Source organism: Schistocerca piceifrons, chromosome X (assembly GCF_021461385.2).
Source record: "Schistocerca piceifrons isolate TAMUIC-IGC-003096 chromosome X, iqSchPice1.1, whole genome shotgun sequence".
Classification (NCBI taxonomy): Eukaryota; Metazoa; Arthropoda; class Insecta; order Orthoptera; family Acrididae; genus Schistocerca; species Schistocerca piceifrons.
In genome coordinates this window covers 803,482,178-803,503,932 of record NC_060149.1, presented here as the reverse complement: position 1 = coordinate 803,503,932, position 21,755 = coordinate 803,482,178, and the positions used below count along the sequence as shown (strand labels likewise).

The window sequence follows — 21,755 nt, the reverse complement described above, 5'->3', positions numbered from 1 at the left end:
TATGAAGAATACACCTCACAGAGTGAGCAGAAGGTTGAAGGGCAGCTATATTCTTGAGTTCCAAGTGTCAGATAGATGGCAAAACAACCCTCTTACTGTGATCTCAAACACTCAAAAAATGCTGCGGAAGTGTGCCACAATTAAATTTTCAGATTGGAATGGTGCACTGTGAAGATAGGTGAGACAGGTCAAGAGATGGTCTCATTGAAAGTGGTGGGTCAGAAAGTTAGTTTACCATCTCAGTAATTGACAATGCATTGCATGAAGGAGCAATGGATGTTTGTGTAGAGAAGTTCTTTTCTAATAGCTGCTCAGTTGTTGCCACACAACATACATTTTGTTCACATTTCAATATTTCTATCCAAAGTCTTACTCCTGCCTGGCAGTCAATTGTATCATTGGTTGACACCTTCACAGCAACTAGAAATGTGCAATGAAGAAAAACTGAGTTACCACAGCCCATGAAATCACCAATATTGAAGTGTGCACAAAATGTATGTTGTGTGGCAACAATTGAACAGCTATCAGAAAAGCACATCTCCACACAAACATCCATTCCTCCTTCAGGCAATGCATTGTCAACTGCTGAGATGGTAAACTAACTTTCTGACCCACTGCTTTGGATGAGGCCATCCCTGCTCTTGACCTGTCATCCCTACCTTCACAGTGCACCATTCCAATATGAAAATTTCATTGTGATACACTTCCATGACACCTGTTGAGTATTTGAGGTCACTCCAAAAGAAGTGTATGAAGTATGAATTTTCATTCTACATTCTGTGGGAACTTTAACTGCTCTGCAGAATTTGTGTCCTCATAACCCTACTAATTTCCACAACCTTAAGGTTTTGATAGCTGGGTGATATTCACTGTGCAGTCATATTTTTCCCAGTTATATGGAGTGCTGTTGTTTTGGAGCCCTACAATAAACTGCTCCAATACAAAAATCAAATTATATTGCATAGTTGATATAGAGTTTAACAGATATTCCTTAAGTTTCTGTTGCCTTCCCTCTGAAAATAATCCACTAAGCATTTATTCTTTTATTACTGTTATTGTGTTTTCACCAGTACATATTATTTCAGCAGACTTGTGTTAAAAATGCAGATAATTTATACAATGTAGATGACTTCATTATGGAAATAGAACTGGTAATGAACTTCAGAAAAATGCAATTGATCTCATTTGAACCGCGTAATGTATCTATTTTGTTTTGCATTTTTAAGGTAAAACTTATAACAGTAATGAAGAATTCCAAAAACATAATTTCAGTTTTTAACACTTCCACCACGTCTAAGAATAAGTACTTCCTTTGAGTGATGATGGACACTGCAACACATTTCACAGTAATTATCTGTGAAGCAAATCTGCACTGTGAGTAAACTACATTGCAAGGAAATGAATAATTGTCATCCATTATATATAATTTTACATGTATTAATTGCTTCACTTGCATCAAATGTAAATTAGTTTCTGTGACAGCAGTATTAACTTACCCATACTGATCAATTAGTTGTATTCGTTTATTTCCTCCATTGTGTGCAAAACAGTCATTTACGACAATGTCAAAACCATCTGAAAACAAAAATATTTGTATAAATATGCTGCTATCATTAGATGAATCTAATGAAAATACTGAATTCTGTGAAGAAGATGGCATCTCCATTCAGTGCAGTAATTAATGGAACAATCTTTTAAGTGCAGATCTGCTTATATACAACAAAAGTAAAACTTACTCCCTTTCCTCTCTTCTTAAGTAATTGAATACATCTAGTAAAATAAGACAATTATTCAATATCAGGAAAGCACACAATTGGTTGCAGAGGTCAGGTTCACAGGCATTACTTGGACTGCTACATCCATTAATACAGATCGAGAGTAATCCTGTATTATTATGAATATGACATGAAATATGTAAATATGATTGAGGTGAGGCTGATTTCTGCTTAATAGGAATGAATATGCATTGACACTTTTTATAGTGAGTTATTACTTAAGACCGTCACAATAGCCAAAATCGCTATTGTAACTAAATACATTTAATAACAGTCCAGAGAGAAAATGTTTTCGTTTTTCAAATTCCAAAGTTTTGTTGATACAAGTACACACAAAACAATAGAGATCTTATAAGTGGAGATTATTTAAGCTAGACATGGCATTCTGCAATAACCTGCAAAAAAACACAATCATTTTGGTTCAGCTAACAGAAGATAATGACAGCAATTTTGATAATGATAAGTTGTTGTTGCCAGCAGTTACCCCATAGTTTCATTCTGTGCATTACATTACTTCACTGAAACTTTTTAGTGTGTCTGTTGTGAGTTGTTGGTGGCTTATATACGGTTGTGTTCTCTGAAGCTGACATTTGTGCATAGATGCTCAGCAAGAGCAACTTCTCTGCAGATGGGAACCAGACGGATCACCTGTCAATAAATTTCCAACATGCTTGCTACAGTTTAACTAAAGCTAACTGTTTCATATACACTTACCATACTTGGTACGCATGTAGATAATGAGAGTAAGAGGGTCACCAACTCTAACAGGCCCCGACACGCGGTTACCAGTAGTACCATATCCATAGCGTATTTCCATGTAACATTCTGGTGGTGACAGTGTGAATACCACAGGGTTTCCCGTTGCAACCCTACAGTATACATGGAACTGAATAAGTTTCTTACATTCACAGACACAATTCTGTTTTAGTTTCAATGTTCATGGCAAAAATATATTTTATAATCAGAAGTTAATTTTTAATAACAAATTATCAAAATGCAACAAAATATTTTCCTTATGCACATGCTTATAACTTATATTCTCAGTTACTTGTTTGGTCTTGGATACATTATTATGATACTACCACTTTCAAAGTATTTCTTTGTCAGTCTGGGTCTCATGAAAGGTATCGTGTGTTCCTTTACTTCAAACATTTTCTGTAGTGGATTTGGAATAGAAAAGAAGAATTTCGCTGGTACTTGTTTAAACATAGGAAAAAATTATCTAAACACCATGCTCAGAAAGGTTAAGGTATCAGACTAACAGTAATTAATCTAATGGACAAGTTTAGCCCATGTCTAACTAAATTGGATACCTTGTTAGAAAATGATGAGCTACACATAATGGTATGACAGAGTTTTGTGCATGAGTAGCATGATATTGAATAGTGAGCATGTGTGAGCTTACAGACTTCCCATGTTTACTAAGTTTTGCAAATGTATGAAGCTTTTCGATCATAAGAAACTGCCACTTATTGGAACTGTTTTTATATTGTTGTTGCTGACATCCCCATCACCTTCTAGGGACCACATGCCAGTGTAAAAAGAGTTCAGCATGATTATGCTATCAGATTTAATCACTGAAATGATGTGAAAAAGTAATATCTCTTCCATCTGCTAATCTAAGTACTAACAATTATAGGAAAAAGAAGTATAAACTCCATTGGCAGCAACTGCACACAATAACAAACTGCTCAGTTTACACATGTGGAATAAATTTAATATTTACAATAAAAAAGTTTGTTCTAATAGGGTCACATACACACTGGCAAGATGAACAGTGGGAACAGTCTCACATAAATGGTTCCACAAGTATCTATCACCAAACCATGAATGTACACAATTAAATCTCTAGTGACTGCACATTATTGTCTCACTTGCTTGTTCAGATCTAATAAACACAGATTGTGTGACAAAGCAGATTTTTTTTCTTTCAGATATCTTCAGTAGTGTTGTTATACATATGGCACATGTGCAGTTCCAAAAATGGAACTCATCACTATGATTATTTTACCTAAAAAACCATAATAATTACAAATACTAGTAATTTCAAACTTCATTATCATTGTTCATATGTAAACATATACCCAATCACTAACTTTTGGATAAAGTAGAAAAACACATAAATATTTATAATATCTATACAGCTAATGCTGGAAATATGTTAGCAACTTCCACATTTATTTAGTTTCAGAATAATTATCATTCTTATCAAAAACATTGTTACTGAAGTAGAATCCCATATTTTGGCAAACTAGACAGCATACTCCAACAGTAGTTATTGTTTTACCAAAAGGTCCTCAGCCAAACAAATCTTATTCCTCTATTCAGTTATTTGGAAACAGAAATCTTTAAGTGTAACTTGTAAAAAGACATTGGAAAACAACAACTGAAAGTAGTTTTAATTATTGTCATCTTATCTTATAAAAGAGAGGCTGCTGGAAGCCATTTCAGTCTGTTTGTGGAAGGTTATGAAATGAATAAGATCTGCATCCAAAATTACTGGACAATGTACTCAAGATGATTTAGTACAGAATACAAATTGAAAATGTATCCCGAGTTATCTAGAATTTGTGTCTGAGAGTTTATTCAGTGACTGCTTTTAATTAACTTTATTAACTGTGCTAATTTTCAATAATGCTTACTGTGACAACAGGCTTGGACTCTGAACTGTATTATTCCTAAATTATACTTACTTGCACATCATTTTTCATACTGATATGACGGTTATACTTGAAGGACAATGTAATTAGAGAATGTGTTAACGATTTATTTTCTCCACTTAAACTTTTGGGTCACTTCAGTGTTATATTACTGCACTTTAACAATCACATTATAGGACATCAACAAAGTGTAGTATGTAACTTACTTTCTATCCATGCATAAATTACAGTAAATGAAACTATCTGATCATAAACAGTGGGTTATTTAATATCAAAGAGAAATTAAAGTGTTTTGTGTGGTAAATCTGGTGTGGACAACATCATTTGAAATAGCTTACTTTTGTCAATTACTTCTCAGCTATATCCAACAGAGGTGCAACTACTGATGGCAAATTAGCACGGGTAAATAAGGTAATGCTGCAAGTGGGATGCCTACTATAAGAGGAAATGAACTTAATAATATTAAGTGGGAGATATCAGTGGTTGTCAGAAATATGGGACAATCCTTTTCCAAAGTTCTATAGACACTCACTATGGCTTAATCCATCTTATGTATATGCTGGAGACATTGTCCTTAAGACATATTATAAATAGTGCAGTGATTCACATTTCACATTAATTTCACTGTAATAATTTCTATTAAAGAACAGAACAACAAAATCTAAAATAAAACATGACTATAAACATGAAAATCAAGTGCAAAAAGTGGGAGAAATGAAGAAATGGAAATGGAGGTAGAACATCAGTGATTGTAACAATCCTCAGTTTTTAACTAACTTTGTATGCTCAGCCACTATTGCTCTTTTTGCCTATTTTCTTTACTTCCTGTGAACTGCTTTCCATGTTACAAGAATTCATTTGTTCCCCTCTCGCCTAATATTTGCTTGTGTACAACACAGCTTGTTGACACTAACTTTGACAATACACCCAACAACATGGCATCTACAAGCCATTCTCCAGTATCTCCTGCTACAGTTGTTGCTCAGTATTTTTCCTGTTGCAACATAAAACTATAGCATTTATTTCTTCCATAGACTTCCCTCAATTACTTTGGCATTCTTTCAGTTCAAGAAATATCACTTGAGGTATAATTCACTTTAGCCGCATACAGGTTGTCCCAAATCTTTAGAGCAAAATGATACAGATGCTAGAGGAACTAGCATACAGAGATTAGTATTTAGTTTTTTATTGGTACAGGATGTCCGTAATTAAAGTTCTAGTTTCAAAATGCTAAAGGAAGAGAACTGCTGTTCAGAATGAAGTCAAATTTGAACAGCATATTACTGATGCAGGGGGAAATATCATGGGAAAGAAAGGAAATTATCAAAGATTTGACTGGCAGATGGCACTGTAAGCGTCACAATATGCACACTAACAGAAACGCTGCACTTGGCTGTTCTTGAGTGTGTGTGTGTGACACACTCAACATGACTGTCTCCATGAGTGATCATGCCCTGTTGGGAAAGCTCCTTTCAAGAACAATGACTGTACATCAGTATCCCTGCAGAAGTTCCAGACAATCAAGTGTATGAACAAAGGCACTGGTCCAATGTTTTTATTACAAAATTCGAAAAGTCCAACGTGGCAGAGGGAGGAAACATTTGATCCAACATCTCTGAAGATATATCTACAGCATTAGAAGGGGTCAAGCAATGGTGTGCAAACATACAGTGACAGGTACATAAAAAAACCTAAAAAACATCCTGCATTGCTATCCATACAAAATTACCCATGTTCAGGGGCTGCTTTCTGCTTACCTGTCAGCAAGACAAATGTTAACTCTGGAATTTCTTGCCTGCATAAAAGTGGATAATGAATAGCCATGGAACTTCCTGTGGGCAGACAAAGCCAATTTCCATCTCCATCTTCAAGGACACATCAATATGCAGAATTGCAATATAAAATCCACTAGCACAGCAACCAGTATCACTTCATTCTGCAAAGGTGACTGTGTGGTGCAAGTTGACAATACCATTTATCGTAGGGCCATATTTTTTCAAGGATATTAGTCCTGTGGGTCCTGTTACCTATGCCGTCACTGGTAAACACTACGAGAGTCTCTTGTACACCATCATTCCAACCCTTCAACAGTATAGATGTGTGGGTAGGATAATTTTTATGCAAAATGGCACTCCTCCACACATTACTCAGCCAGTGAAGTGGCTTCTGCAGAGGAATCATGGAAATGCTAGAATTATCAGCTCTCATTTCCCTACAGCCTGGCCACCCAGATCACCTGACCTTTATCTTTGTGACTCCTGGCCGTGGGGTTATCCGAAAGATTTTGTGATTAGTGCTCCAGTTATGAACATAGCTGAAATGAAGGCATGCACTGTGCATCACATTCTGAACATGACTCCTGAGACACTCCATTCTGTTGTGGAACACGCTGTTTCTTGATTTCAACCTGTGGTAGAAAATGGTGGACAGGATATTAAACATGTCTCGCGCCATCTCACAACAACTACAAACTGATGTCATTTTTCTTTTTATGCAGTTTTTAGTCTCAGGACCATTGAAAACTGATTTTTCTCACCCAATGTGGTAAAATCACACCATGGTGGATGGGCTTACCTAACTAACAGTGCAACAGTTGTTGACTCGTGAACCTGTGCAGACATGCATATTGAACGGTATGGATAGTATAATGAGCAACTGAAATCATAGCCATTATTGCAATTCATCTGTCATTCGTAGTCGACCCCATTTGCATTAAGAAGCTTAAGGCTCCAACTACTGGTAAATTCTTTGTTACTTTTTTTTCTGTGATGTTTCCCCCTGTGTCAAAATTTATTTATTTATTTATTTATTTTTTTTTTTTTTCATCAGTCTACTGAGTGGTTTGATGCGACCCGCCACGAATTCCTTTCCTGTGCTAACCTCTTCATCTCAGAGTAGCACTTGCAACCTATGTCCTCAATTATTTGCTTGACATATTCCAATCTCTGTCTTCCTCTACAGTTTTGGCCTCTACAGTTCCCTCTAGTACCATGGAAGTCATTCCCTCATGTCTTAGCAGATGTCCTATCATCCTGTCCCTTCTCCTTATCAGTGTTTTCAACATATTCCTTTCCTCTCCGATTCTGCATAGAACCTCCTCATTACTTACCTTATCAGTCCACCTAATTTTCAACATTCGTCTGTAGCACCACATCTCAAATGCTTCGATTCTCTTCTGTTCCGGTTTTCCCACAGTCCATGTTTCACTACCATACAATGCTGTACTGCAGACGTACATCCTCAGAAATTTCTTCCTCAAATTAAGGCCGGTATTTGATATTAGTAGACTTCTCTTGGCCAGAAATGCCTTTTTTGCCATAGCGAGTCTGCTTTTGATGTCCTCCTTGCTCCGTCCGTCATTGGTTATTTTACTGCCTAGGTAGCAGAATTCCTTAACTTCATTGACTTCGTGACCATCAATCCTGATGTTAAGTTTCTCGCTGTTCTCATTTCTACTACTTCTCATTACCTTCGTCTTTCTCCGATTTACTCTCAAACCATACTGTGTACTCATTAGACTTTTCATTCCATTCAGCAGATCATTTAATTCTTCTTCACTTTCACTCAGGATAGCAATGTCATCAGCGAATCATATAATTGATATCCTTTCACCTTGTATTTTAATTCCACTCCTGAACCTTTCTTTTATTTCCATCATTGCTTCCTCGATGTATAGATTGAAGAGCAGGGGCGAAAGGCTACAGCCTTGTCTTACACCCTTCTTAATATGAGCACTTCGTTCTTGATCGTCCACTCTTATTATTCCCTCTTGGTTGTTGTACATATTGTATATGACCCGTCTCTCCCTATAGCTACCCCTACTTTTTTCAGAATCTCGAACAGCTTGCACCATTTTATATTGTCAAACGCTTTTTCCAGGTCGACAAATCCTATGAAAGTGTCATGATTTTTCTTTAGCCTTGCTTCCATTATTAGCCATAACGTCAGAATTGCCTCTCTCATCCCTTTACTTTTCCTAAAGCCAAACTGATCGTCACCTAGCGCATTCTCAATTTTCTTTTCCATTCTTCTGTATATTATTCTTGTAAGCAGCTTCGATGCATGAGCTGTTAAGCTGATTGTGCGATAATTCTCGCACTTCTCAGCTCTTGCCGTCTTCGGAATTGTGTGGATGACGCTTTTCCGAAAGTCAGATGGTATATCGCCAGACTTATATATTCTACACACCAACGTGAATAGCCATTTTGTTGCCACTTCCCCCAATGATTTTAGAAATTCTGATGGAATGTTATCTATCCCTTCTGCCTTATTTGACCGTAAGTCCTCCAAAGCTCTTTTAAATTCTGATTCTAATACTGGATCCCCTATCTCTTCTAAATCGACTCCTGTTTCTTCTTCTATCACATCAGACAAATCTTCACCCTCATAGAGGCTTTCAATGTATTCTTTCCACCTATCTGCTCTCTCCTCTGCATTTAACAGTGGAATTCCCGTTGCACTCTTAATGTTACCACCGTTGCTTTTAATGTCACCAAAGGTTGTTTTGACTTTCCTGTATGCTGAGTCTGTCCTTCTGACAATCATATCTTTTTCGATGTCTTCACGATTTTCCTGCAGCCATTTCGTCTTAGCTACCCTGCACTTCCTATTTATTTCATTCCTCAGCGACTTGTATTTCTGTATTCCTGATTTTCCCGGAACATGTTTGTACTTCCTCCTTTCATCAATCAACTGAAGTATTTATTCTGTTACCCATGGTTTCTTCACAGCTACCTTCTTTGTACCTATGTTTTCCTTCCCAACTTCTGTGATGGCCCTTTTTAGAGATGTCCATTTCTCTTCGACTGTACTGCCTACTGCACTATTCCTTATTGCTGTATCTATAGCGTTAGAGAACTTCATTCTTTAGTACTTCTGTATCCCACTTCTTTGCGTATTGATTCTTCCTGACTAATGTCTTGAACTTCAGCCTACTCTTCATCACTACTATATTGTGATCGGAGTCTATATCTGCTCCTGGGTACGCCTTACAATCCAGTATCTGATTTCGGAATCTCTGTCTGACCATGATGTAATCTAATTGAAATCTTCCCATATCTCCCGGCCTTTTCCAAGTATACCTCCTCCTCTTGTGATTCTTGAACAGGGTATTCACTATTTCTAACTGAAACTTGTTACAGAACTCAATTAGTCTTTCTCCTCTTTCATTCCTTGTCCCAAGCCCATATTCTCCTGTAACCTTTTCTTCTACTCCTTCCCCTACAACTGCATTCCAGTCGCCCACAACTATTAGATTTTCGTCCCCCTTTACACACTGCATTACCCTTTCAATATCCTCATACACTTTCTCTATCTGTTCATCTTCAGCTTGCGACGTCGGCATGTATACCTGAACTATCGTTGTCGGTGTTTGTCTGCTGTCAATTCTGATTAGAACAACCCAGTCACTGAACTGTTCACAGTAACACACCCTCTGCCCTACCTTCCTATTCATCACGAATCCTACACCTGTTATACCATTTTCTGCTGCTGTTGATATTACCCGATACTCATCTGACCAGAAATCCTTGTCTTCCTTCCACTTCACTTCACTGACCCCTACTATATCTAGATTGAGCCTTTGCATTTCCCTTTTCAGATTTTCTAGTTCCTCTACCACATTCAAGCTTCTGACATTCCACACCCTGACTCGTAGAACGTTATCCTTTCATAGATTATTCAATCTTTTTCTCATGGTAACCTCCCCCTTGGCAGTCCCCTCCCGGAGATCCAAAAGGGGGACTATTCCGAAATCTTTTGCCAATGGAGAGATCATCATGACACTTCTTCAATTACTGGCCACATGTCCTGTGGATACACGTTACGTGTCTTTAATGCAGTGGTTTCCATTGCCTTCTGCATCCTCATGTCGTTGATCAGTGCTGATTCTTCCACCTTTAGGGGCAATTTCCCACCCCTAGGACAAGAGAGTGCCCTGAACCTCTATCCACTCCTCCGCCCTCTTTGACAAGGCCGTTGGCAGAATGAGGCTGACTTCTTATGCCGGAAGTCTTCGGCCGCCAGTGCTGATTATTTATCAAAATTTAGGCAGTGGTGGGGATCGAACCCGGGACCGAAGACGTTTTGATTATGAATCAAAGACGCTACCCCTAGACCAGGGGTTCATTCTAAATATATAATATACTGTTCAAATTTGATGTCATTCTGAGCAGTGCTTCTCTTTCTGCTGCATTTTGAAACTGGAACTTGACTTATTGACACCCTCTATAAACAAGTTATAGCTTACAGAAACAATGTTAGCACACAGCAGCTGTTCAAAGTGTTAGTCAGCAGTCTCAAAAATGCATTACAACTTAACCCACTTACAAAACTAAACTCGGGGTTCAAACTCAAAGTCATTTAGCACTTTTGCTTATACATATTTTTTTAATGACTGGGGTGCAATTGTTGTTCCAACAGAACACTGAACACTGTAGTCTTAAAAGTATGCATTTCATGCTCAAGCTATGGGTACTTGTTCATGAATCTCCTCCCTCATAATTAACACCATCCCCTCAAAATCTACTGTGTGAACAATTCTTTATTGAGATCTCTTTGGCTTGAATGAACCAGCATCACTTTCTAGGCACTACATCTTATTGGATCATACATTAAATTCATGTCTCAAGATTCTTGTAATGAGTAATTTTCTATTTTAGACAACTAGTCAAGTATTGTAAACATTGGTATACTTCTCTGTGGACACACCACAGATTACTGAGAACTATTTTTCAAATAGCACCACCAACACCATCAACACGGACACAGCAGGCTGTTGTTCGTTGCAAAACATGTGCCTCACATGCACTGCTCATTCAAACCCTCATGCCATCTGAAACATTCATTTTAAACCACTGGTTCCTTATCTCAGTATCCTCTACCATCCGTATAATTATGTATCTAGGTTTGGAAGACCCTGTGCTTGTGCATCTCTTTCACAAGCACTAGTAATGGACAGCTTAAAAACTTTTCTCCTAGAATATTACCTCATTTTAATGTCATGTCCTACATTTTGTGGTCAAAGAACAATGTTTGTAGAAAACTGTTGTGATGTCATATTCTGAATGTTAAAAATCTGAAATGATGAATTTAACAAAACACTTTTTGGCATATACGTCATAAAATGATAAACTTTTTAATTTCAATTTATGTATACCTGTTACAATAAAATATAAATAAGTAATTTTTATTTACTTGCTAGTTTGTACAAAATATTTTTACTCACTCAACATCAAGAAAGGGGAATGTGACAGTTTTCCAGAAGTCATAGCCATATTCACAAGTAACTTTGAAATGCTCATCCCATTCTTCCTCAATGAGAGGGTTGTACTGCACAGTTACGGTATTCCACATGAAATTTTTCTGTGGAGGAATTTGAAATTAAAACATTACATCTGGCTGTAGGCAACAATGCTAACACACAGAAAATTTTATAATTAATGGCACAGAATAAAAATATGATTCTGTAAATCACTTATTTGAAGGTTCTCAGAAGAGGAAAGAGGAAGAAAGATAATAAAATATATGTATCATTCCCCAATAATTTTAAACAGAATTATTTCATCCTTCCAATTCCATTTTTTGTACTGGAGCAAGCTACCAGTATTTAAAATTATAATTTCATTATGCATCAATATACAATAGAATAATTAAAATGTTTTCGAAAAAATGTGTATAATACACTATTAGCTTTAAAATAAAAGAAGAAAGAGAGTAGTAGCATTTTAAACTTATCAAATGTGTTATGAGATCAAATACAATGATGATGATGATGATGGTGGTGGTGGTGGTGGTAATTATGGGGAAATACAAGTACCTATGTCTATTGACATGGTCATTTGTGCCTCTTGATGTATGCAGTATTGACAGCTGACAGTTATATGAATATGGATTACTAAAACAGCATATTTTCTCTCTCTCTCTCTCTTTCTAATATTTATAAATGATTTGCCACTATATACAAAACATGGAAAAGTCACCATGCTTGCCAATGACACCACTGTATCCATTAATAGTCCTTCACAAAATATATTAGGTGAGATAGTAAATAATGCATTTGCAAAAGTGGTAAACTGGTTTAACATTAATGGTCTTCCAGTAAATCTAAAACAGACAAGTTTCATTTACTTCTCCTGTAATATTAATGTCACAGATGAAATAATTCTAAAAATAGGTGAATACAAAATTTTAAAGGTTGACCCCTCCAAGATTTTGGGTCTGCATATAGAGAGCAAACTGAAATGGATCTACCATATTCAAGATCTGTGTGAAAGATCAAGCACTGCAACATTTGCCTTGAGAATAATATGTGACACTTGGGAGAAGAGCACAACAGAAACAGTGTGCTTTGGCTATTTTCATATGCTTATGGCCTATGGTATAGCATTCTGGGGAAATTAACCACCATCAAAAAAAGTGTACTCTGCACAAAAGCATGTCATAAGAATTTTGTTTGGAGTTCATCCTAGGCACTCATGAAGCAGTCTGTTTAGAGGCCTTCCAGGCTTCACAAATACTCAATATATTCTTCCCTGATATGCTTTGTTCCTACAAATAACAACTTAACTCAAAACCAATAGTTCACACCATAATTATAACACCTGGAGGAAACTGGATAGTCACTATGATCTAAAAAAGGAAAAGATGATGGTGCAAAAGAGGGTTCTGTACAGTGGCACCAAGATTTTTAATGCCCTCCCATTAAAAATTAAAGATCTGGTTGGAAATATGCTGAAGTTTAAAGTAAAACTAAGGCAGTTACTTCTAGATGGATCTTATTATAGTATCAAAGAACATCAAACTTTTCCAGCTCATAACAGGGATGGTACACCAACCAGTAATATGCAATGAAGAAACAAAAACTCTTGGTTGAAGACGTGTAATTATTGTTTATTTAATAACTGCAACCCTGCAACCAAAACTGTTTGTTTCTTCATTGTATATTACCAGTTGCAATACATTCCCATTATAAGATGGAAAATGACAAACAGTCTTGAATGCAGGGTTGTAATTATTATTAATTTAATTATTACAACCCTGCAACTAAGACTGTTTTGTTTCTCCATAAACAAATTTATTAGGCACAATGCATATCTCCTTAGTAGGCTTAAATCTATTTTTGTGGCTTATGTGACAGAGTCATCATTCTTTGTTTATGTACAACATAACTTACACTCAAACTTATGTATATCTGTATATTTTTAGTGCAATAATGTATGGTAGCTTATATGTTACATTACATTTGAACTATTAATAAGTTTCTGTTATTCATATTGCCACATAAGCAGGTGAGTAGCATCTTGGTGTAGTGGTCATGATACTAAACTAGTGCCTGGAGGGTCATGAGTTTGAAGCTCACCTGGACTGTACAATTTTAATTTCTATATTCAGTTTGAGTACATTCTAGAAGTATCCACAAACATCAAGCATCATTGTACTGGAATGTTCTGTAGCAGTATATATACTGTATGTGTTCTGGCTGGAGGCAGTTTGTTCCATACTCTTGCATGTGCAACTGCTGAATAAACCTTCGTTAAGTGAAGTTAGTGTTCGTCATTCATCTAATTACACCTTCTTCTACGTGATATTATTATATTGTTCAGACCATCCATATTATAAGTTCTATGTACTTATGAACAACAATAGTTTTTAAAATTTGCCTCAGTCTGTATCCAATGACATGTTCACATATGGATGAATGGAACTCAGAATGAATGAATGAATGAATGAATGAATAAATAAATAAATAAATACAAGGGTTAGATGAAAATTTTATTTGCAGTATAGTTTAAAACCTTGTTTTGAACACCACAGTGTTTTACTGTGATTTCCTTGCCTGCCTCTAAGCTTAGAAAAGACTTATACACCTAGTTATAGAAGTACTTGCAGTTACATGTGGCTTCCAACCCACAGTGCAACTTGGCATAGTTTACATAGACAAATCATTGCCAGACGTGAAACGATATTAAAAAGGCTTGGACTGACTAAGTACTAATCTCTCGACCTTTAGATTTGTAGTCTGACAATGGATCAGTAAGCCACTGAATCACACACCTTTACTGATATGCAAAAGGGATTGTCTTATTGCTTGCCTTGCAAAAGGTAAAACAATAAAACAAATCTTCTGGACCAACTGGATTAAAAAAAGATATATTCAAGACAGTGACCAAATTATTTTAAAGAAAAAAAGGGATAATGCACCTGCCCACAAAGATTCTTCAGTAATAAATGATGAAGGGATTTGAAGTATGAATTGCTGGCATACCCTCTGTCTTTTGCCTTATCCCACACAGAGAAAGCAATTTTATTCTATAAAAACCCTGTCTTTCATTACTAAGCTGAGATCTTTTGACCGTAATCTCATAGACTGCAGTTTTTTTGCAACATCTTTCCTGTTCACACTTCACTAGTTTGCAATTTCAGTCATTTGACATAACAGCAGAAAAAAACAGGCTATCTCAGAAAAATTTATTATTTTATCATGATGCCCAAGCACAGTTGCAACTGAAGATTTAAGGGATATGGAAGTCCAGTAGATCATATTCATTTTGACAGTCCATGACACTGTAACTAGAAGAAATTATTCTGGGATTATCTTTGCTACCTAACACAAAATCTCTGATCTGTATGAACATCAGTGCTTTTATTATGTGGCAAATAGCCCTCCAAGGCAATAATGAATTATGTATGTGTACCATTTCTTGTTACATTTGATTTATTTGGCTGTAAGAAATGAATTGCACAATTTCTTCCACAATACAGAAAACATGAATTACATTTGAAGGGCATGTAAATATTTTGCTTTCCATGAGGCCTGCTCTGTGCAAAACTCCTCAAAGAAAATTAAGTGAGGATTTGGAAGGAATAGTTTATTTTACATTGTCTGTGGAATGATATCCTACATCACTAACAAAATACAGGCAATTATTATTCCAAATAATTTTGATAGGTCGAGGTCACCCATTCTTTCAGAATGCAGAATGTTAAATCAGTGATTGAGAAGCAGACATCTAATTACAATGCTGAAAAAAGTAAGGATAACTTTTCAAGAAAGGAAAGTAAAACACACTTACAGTAGGTATTTTTCGACTATCTTCGTGATGTGAATTCTTTCCAAGGGTACCACATCGATTAAGCTGAATATAGAATTCATAATAATCTCTGCCAGTTCCATTTATGTAAACACAGTCCCGGTCATCTGCATACCCTGTCAACAGAATCCAAGCACTTGGATGTAAATATATTAATGAAATGGCAAGTTAATTATTACTTTATCACTATTACATTAAAGTGATTTACATTTTTGTAGCTTTTGCTTGTATACATGCAGCCCAGACAGATAATTATACATGTAATAAGTTAAAATGTTGATTTAGTGCTGGTAGACCAATGAATATTCCTATATTCCTTCGCTGAACTATGAATAGGACATAATCAGTAGCTAAAACAAACTGTACTGGGTGTCTCTCGTAAGAGTCATCAAACACATTTTCTCTCGTGTTTTGGTAGATATTTTCAATTTTATTTTATTTTATTTATTTATTTATATTTTTTTTAATGTTTAGTTGGAATCAGCCAAAAGATATACATCTTTCATACAATGTTCAGTGTCAATGGAAAGTGTTTGTTTTCCATGACAAACAAAGTGAATCCCATTACAAACAAAATGATTTTTAAAGTGGAATTTTATGTACCTCTTTGTTAGAGCAGTATTTGATCTAGTGATGTGTACTGACAGGGTCAGTAAAATACAAAGAGTAACCAGTACCTCAACAGTAATAACACTGCCCTAGCCTGTACTGACTGCTACAGCCATGTAGCAGTGCTGCTCTGTTGATCCTGAAATACTGCTTATTGTTCTTATTTTATTGTCATTGTTAATACACATTGATAGCATAAATATCACACTAGTTTAATATGGGACTACTCTATTGAATGGGCACATAAAATTCCATTTTAAAAATAATTTTGTTTGTGACGGGAAACAAACAACTCTTCTGTTGATACTGAGTGTCACATAAAATATATGTTGAGCAGTATTTGTATAGATGACTCCAGCTAAACATTACAAAAAAATAAATTGCAAATATCTGTTGAAAATGTGCCTGATTATTCTTAGGAGAGTCACCTTTATATGTAAGTAAACACTAATTTCAAGATACTATGTTTACAACAGATAATTTTCTAAAAATATGATAGACCAACGTCCACCTGTTTCCAGATTGTTAGACTATTTAATAATTGATTTGGATGTATGTAACCACATTTCTTCCATGAAGAAAAATCAGACAAAATGACAAATGCTGTGGTTTCGACAAGATACTCTTCTTTCTTTGCTTTTGTTGTGACCAAATTATATGATATACCAGTATCACTCAAAGTCTTGTTATTGTGCTGTAATTTTTGGTGTTGACACAAAAAATAAAGGATCTGGACCAACTTATATTAGACACAGCCAATACCAGATTAAACTCCAGTTTTAAAGCCCCTTGAATGACAAATTAAAGTAGAATCCTGTGTCAACTATGATCAGATATAAGTGATAAGACAATAAAGGTTTGTGCACTCTATATTACTAAGGGTTCTTAATTTATTAGGTTGTGGCATAAGTTTTTAGTGTTTTTGTTTTGCATGTTAGTATTTTGGTTGCTATGGGTTTATTTATAGATTGATATTTTTCATTTTAGTACACTGTTGCTATTTGAGTTTACATATTGTCATTTTGTCATTTGGAGATACTGAGTGGACTTGTAGATGCTAGAAAATGAAGTGTAAGTGGAGAAATTGGAACACTTCCAACATATTCTCTTGCTCAAGTACAATAGATGGGTGGCAGTGGAGGAGGTAGCCACAAGCATTTGTGCTGTGTGTGGGGGTAATGCACAGCAAAAATCATGTTCTCATTTTAAGGAGGATTGTTTTGGCGTTAGTGACTCCATGTTCAGGAAGACCTTCACGATTTGATGAAGATCATTTATAGGCATTAACCACAATCATGCACATCAATGTACTTGAAAACTGGAAAAAGTGATAAACTGCAATCATTCCATCATCATGAGACATCAGCATGCAATGGGGATGGTTCAAAAATAAGTGTATGAGTACTGCATGAAAGCCAAAATCACATAAATCAGCAGGTCCCTGCTTGCTTGTCATGAATTGGCTTATGAACAACACTGACTACTCCTATCCTGTATCATTACTGATGATGATAAATTGTGTGTTTATGCTAACATAAGGAAAATAAAGGAATGGTTGAGCCCAAACAGAGCAGCAGTAGATAGACCTGCACTCATCCAAAAAGATTATGTTATGCCTCTGGTGGAACAGTGATGGTGTAGTGTAGTATGAATTGCTTCCCTGAGGTGTAACCATCACTGCTGACATTTATTTTCAACAACTGAGACACCTTGCGGACACAATCCACGAACAATGACCAGGAAGACTGCATGAAGCAATGCTACTCCACAATAATACCACCTGCATTCTGCTAGAGGAGCTGGGTTGAGAAGTCATTCTGCACCCACCTTATGCACCTGATCTTGCACCCTCAAATTTTCATCTTTTCTGCTTTCTATCAAACAACCTTAAAGGAACTTCCTTTCTAGATTAACGTGCACTTTGAACAAGGCTCAAAAACTTTCTTGCCACAAAACTAAGTGATATCTAGTTGTGGAATTGAAAAGTTACCACAGCATTGGCAGACTGTTGTAAATAGTGAAGGAGAATATATTACTGATGACTAAAGTCTCTTTTATCTGCGAACTTGTGCACCAACACAAAAGTTAGGTATTAACTTTTCAGGCACGTCTTTATCAAGACAGTCTTAAAATCTCGCTGATGAGACACGCACAAGAGAAAGGAATTAAATTAAACTAACAACTGATGGCCGTTTATGTGATCTTGAATATTTTTAGAAGGTAATTTATAATGTAGTAGCTGAGACTGGCAATGTGACTTCAGGAATGGCTCAACAGTTACTAAGCTTGTTTCTTTTTGAATGAAACAAAAGAAGACCTTGATAAAAAAAATTACAGCCATAGTTTCCCTTTCCTTCATGCATTTTGAGCTTTGGCTGTGTACATGATGATGTACTGCTCAATAAATATGGAATTATGGAATTATATCAAAGACATTCAATTAATTTGACTCTGATTTGTGCACAAGGAAGTAAATTGTTATTTTATGCTGTCAAACTTGCATCTGATTAAGGCAGTCTAACTTTTGATGTTGCTCATCATTCTATAATTGGACCATGTTTTCCAAATAAACATTAATGATGTACTACTACATTAACTGGATAGTCAAACGTTGTTTTATTAGTCATTTACCCAAGTATACTTGTTCAACACTCAGGTCAAGAACAGAATAACAATGAAAATCAGTTCCTAATTCATAACTATAATAGGGTGACTTTTAATTACATAAGAATTCAATAATTCAATTCCACACACATAATGCTGTTGGGCATGGCATTCTACTCCCTGACAATGGTGGCATAATCAGTGAAGTGGATGGTATCATATTTATAGGACTGTGGGCAAATAAGGATTTGTCATGGATGAAAGGAAGATAAAATGAAAGGTTATAGTTTCATGATCCAATAACAACATAGCCATTAGATATGGAACACTTGCTCATATTAGACAATCATAGGGAACAAATTTAGCCAATTTGTATTCAATAATACCTCTCAGCCTATCATGAAAGGTATGTACTCATGATTTTCTGCAGAAGTTGAAAACAGCAACCCTTGCAGTCTGATTATTGTATACTGTGAACATATGTAACACATTTAAGCTGGTTTACTTTGGGTACTTTTATCCATTGATGTAATAGGGAGGAACAACCAGAGACAATTGAATTCACTTACAAAGGATATTTTTAATCCAAAAGCACATTCTGATGGATAACTGTGGTATTAGTTAAGGATCCTCCTGTGGGCTACTCTTTATCAATTTCAGACTTGTGAACATGAGTCCCAAAAATAAAATCAGTGTGGGAAAAATGTCATAGATACTATTCATAAAATTGTGTTTCACTCTACAGTATACATTTCCAATAGGCTTTTGCAAGAATTAGAAGTATTCCGTGACTAACAGCATACTTTCAAGCCCAAATTGAAGGCCTTTATCTTGACAAACTCCTCCTAATCTGTGGGATAACTGTAAGTATCCCTTTAACTATCTTTTTCATTACCAAAAATTACTAAAATTTAAGGAAATATTGTTCCTATAATGAGGATGTAAGACTATTACCTGCTTTGACAACCCTTCAGTTTTATATGGTTTTCCCAGATTATCTTGAGTAAAAGCTGAGACATTTTCTAGCAGTAGTTCATGGCAACCGTCTTCCTCAATCCCTCTATATTAGCAGTAATTTAAAATGAACCTCTTAATATAGATTCAATGTATCATACAAACATCCAAACAAAAATATTAGCATATTTTGCATACTTTTACTTCTTGTGTCTTGCAACATGATCTTCTGGAATAATGCAGTTTGAGTTAATAAAATATTTGTCCCACAAAAACAGCATCTCAAATATCTCTAGAAGGCCTTGGAATTGGATTTATTTGCCAGGATATTTAAGTTTTATCATTTGTTTTTACTAGTAATAAATGACAATTTTCAGTGAACTGTGATGTAAATAACCACAAGGCAACATAAAAAAATAATTTCAGTCTGTGCTTCAAATTTCTGTCTAGGAATAATTTGAATGCTCAATAAAAGTTTCAGCTTCCCAATGATTTTCCTTACAGTTTTCCTGCGTTGAATCAACTTGAGATAGCTAGACTTCATACCACTGCCGCAGCTTAAATTACAGGTCAATTCATGGTCCCTTATTGAGCAGATTGTAATATGTTGTTGCTTATATTTCATCTATTGCATGGGGTCACTGTGCTTAGCAATCACCTTGCAAGTGCAGAAATTATATATCTTATATAATCTCCACTTAACAAAGTCATCTAAGAATACAAGTGGTCCTAGTGCCATTCTGCACAATATGAGGGGGGTTTGTAAGACAGGAATGATAAATGTAAAATTCAAATTACCCTCACTTATTAACTCTAGCGCAGGCATGCCAGCACACAGAGTGAGCCAAACTTAAATAAATACAGTATTCATCACGTTGGTAACACTGGAGACATTTGAAATTCTAGCTATTCTTTTCTTAGTGTAATGACTATTGTTGTGTGCAGTTTAGTAATTCTCAGTGCTAAATAATTTCCTCAACAGAAAATTTTGTGTACTGTTGTCAAATCTGGCACACTCAGTGGGCCATGCAACAAGTCATGTAAGTAATTTCTTCCTCAAACATAATGTTTCATTTTTGTTACATTATTCCTATGACTTGTGTTCATTAGATTTTTTATTTTAGGGCAATAAAATGTTTAACTAATGGAGCATTCAAGTGGCTTGTGAATGAAGATACAGGTTTTGTGAAAGATATTGGTAGTATGTTGGATGATGATATTGATAAGGAAGAGGGGGTAACTACTCAGAGTGACTATGACACTGGAAGTGAACAAGAGGATGAAGCGGATTGAAATGAATGTAATAGCTGTCAATCAGGCAAAAGCAAAGTGAGAAATAAAAATATTGTAATATCTTTTCCAGGACCCAAGGCTATTGCCAGCATTTAGGGATTCAGTAATCATTTGGTAAGCTACAAGTGATTCCTTTTCCTGCTATGTTGTATTTGTTTCGACGATAGAATAACCAGAGAAAAGATGAGGACTTCTGATAAGCTGGTTGCAATATGTTCAATTTTGGATGAGTTTGTGACAAATTGCAAAAATACATAAAATCTCAGTGAGTTTGTAACCACTGATGAGACACTTCAGGCTTTTCAGGGTCATTTCGGATTTGCATAATATATTCCCAACAAACTTGCCTAATATGGCATTAAGTTATTTGCACTTTGTGATGCAAAATCAGTTTCTACAAGCAGCCTCAAGGTATATTCTGGAAAGCAGTGTGAAGGACCTTAAGCAGTCTCAAATTCAGCTCAGCAACAGTTCACAGACTAGTGAGTCATGTAAGGAATGTAGTAGAAATATAATGATAAACAGTTGGTACACAAGTCGCCTCTCAAGAAAGAATAGGCAGTCTTGGTTGCAAGATGGTTTTTTATTTATTTAATTTGTGATGCATTTCACTCTCACAGGAGCATCATCAGACATTTAGGGGAAAAACAAGTTTCTTCAGTATTAATTTATGTGCCAGGAATTTCATAATTTTGAACTTCAGTTTATAAAATAAATAAGCCACTTCCTGGCTCATAAATTTGTACTGAGGAAACTTGCTTTCCCCCAGA

The 21,755-nt window shown here is 35.7% G+C and overlaps 1 protein-coding gene across 1 annotated transcript in view; it reads right to left on the bottom strand.

Annotated features, from left to right (window-relative positions):
• The window catches only part of LOC124722863 (cuticlin-5), a 325,648-nt gene that overhangs the window by 19,837 nt on the left and 284,056 nt on the right, over nt 1-21,755 (bottom strand). Inside the window, exons 6-9 of the mRNA XM_047247993.1 lie at nt 15,508-15,641; nt 11,661-11,797; nt 2,490-2,644; nt 1,497-1,575 (exon numbers count right to left, since the gene is read on the bottom strand). Coding sequence (XP_047103949.1) covers nt 1,497-1,575; nt 2,490-2,644; nt 11,661-11,797; nt 15,508-15,641 — 505 coding nt within the window. The remainder of the gene's footprint in view (nt 1-1,496; nt 1,576-2,489; nt 2,645-11,660; nt 11,798-15,507; nt 15,642-21,755) is intronic.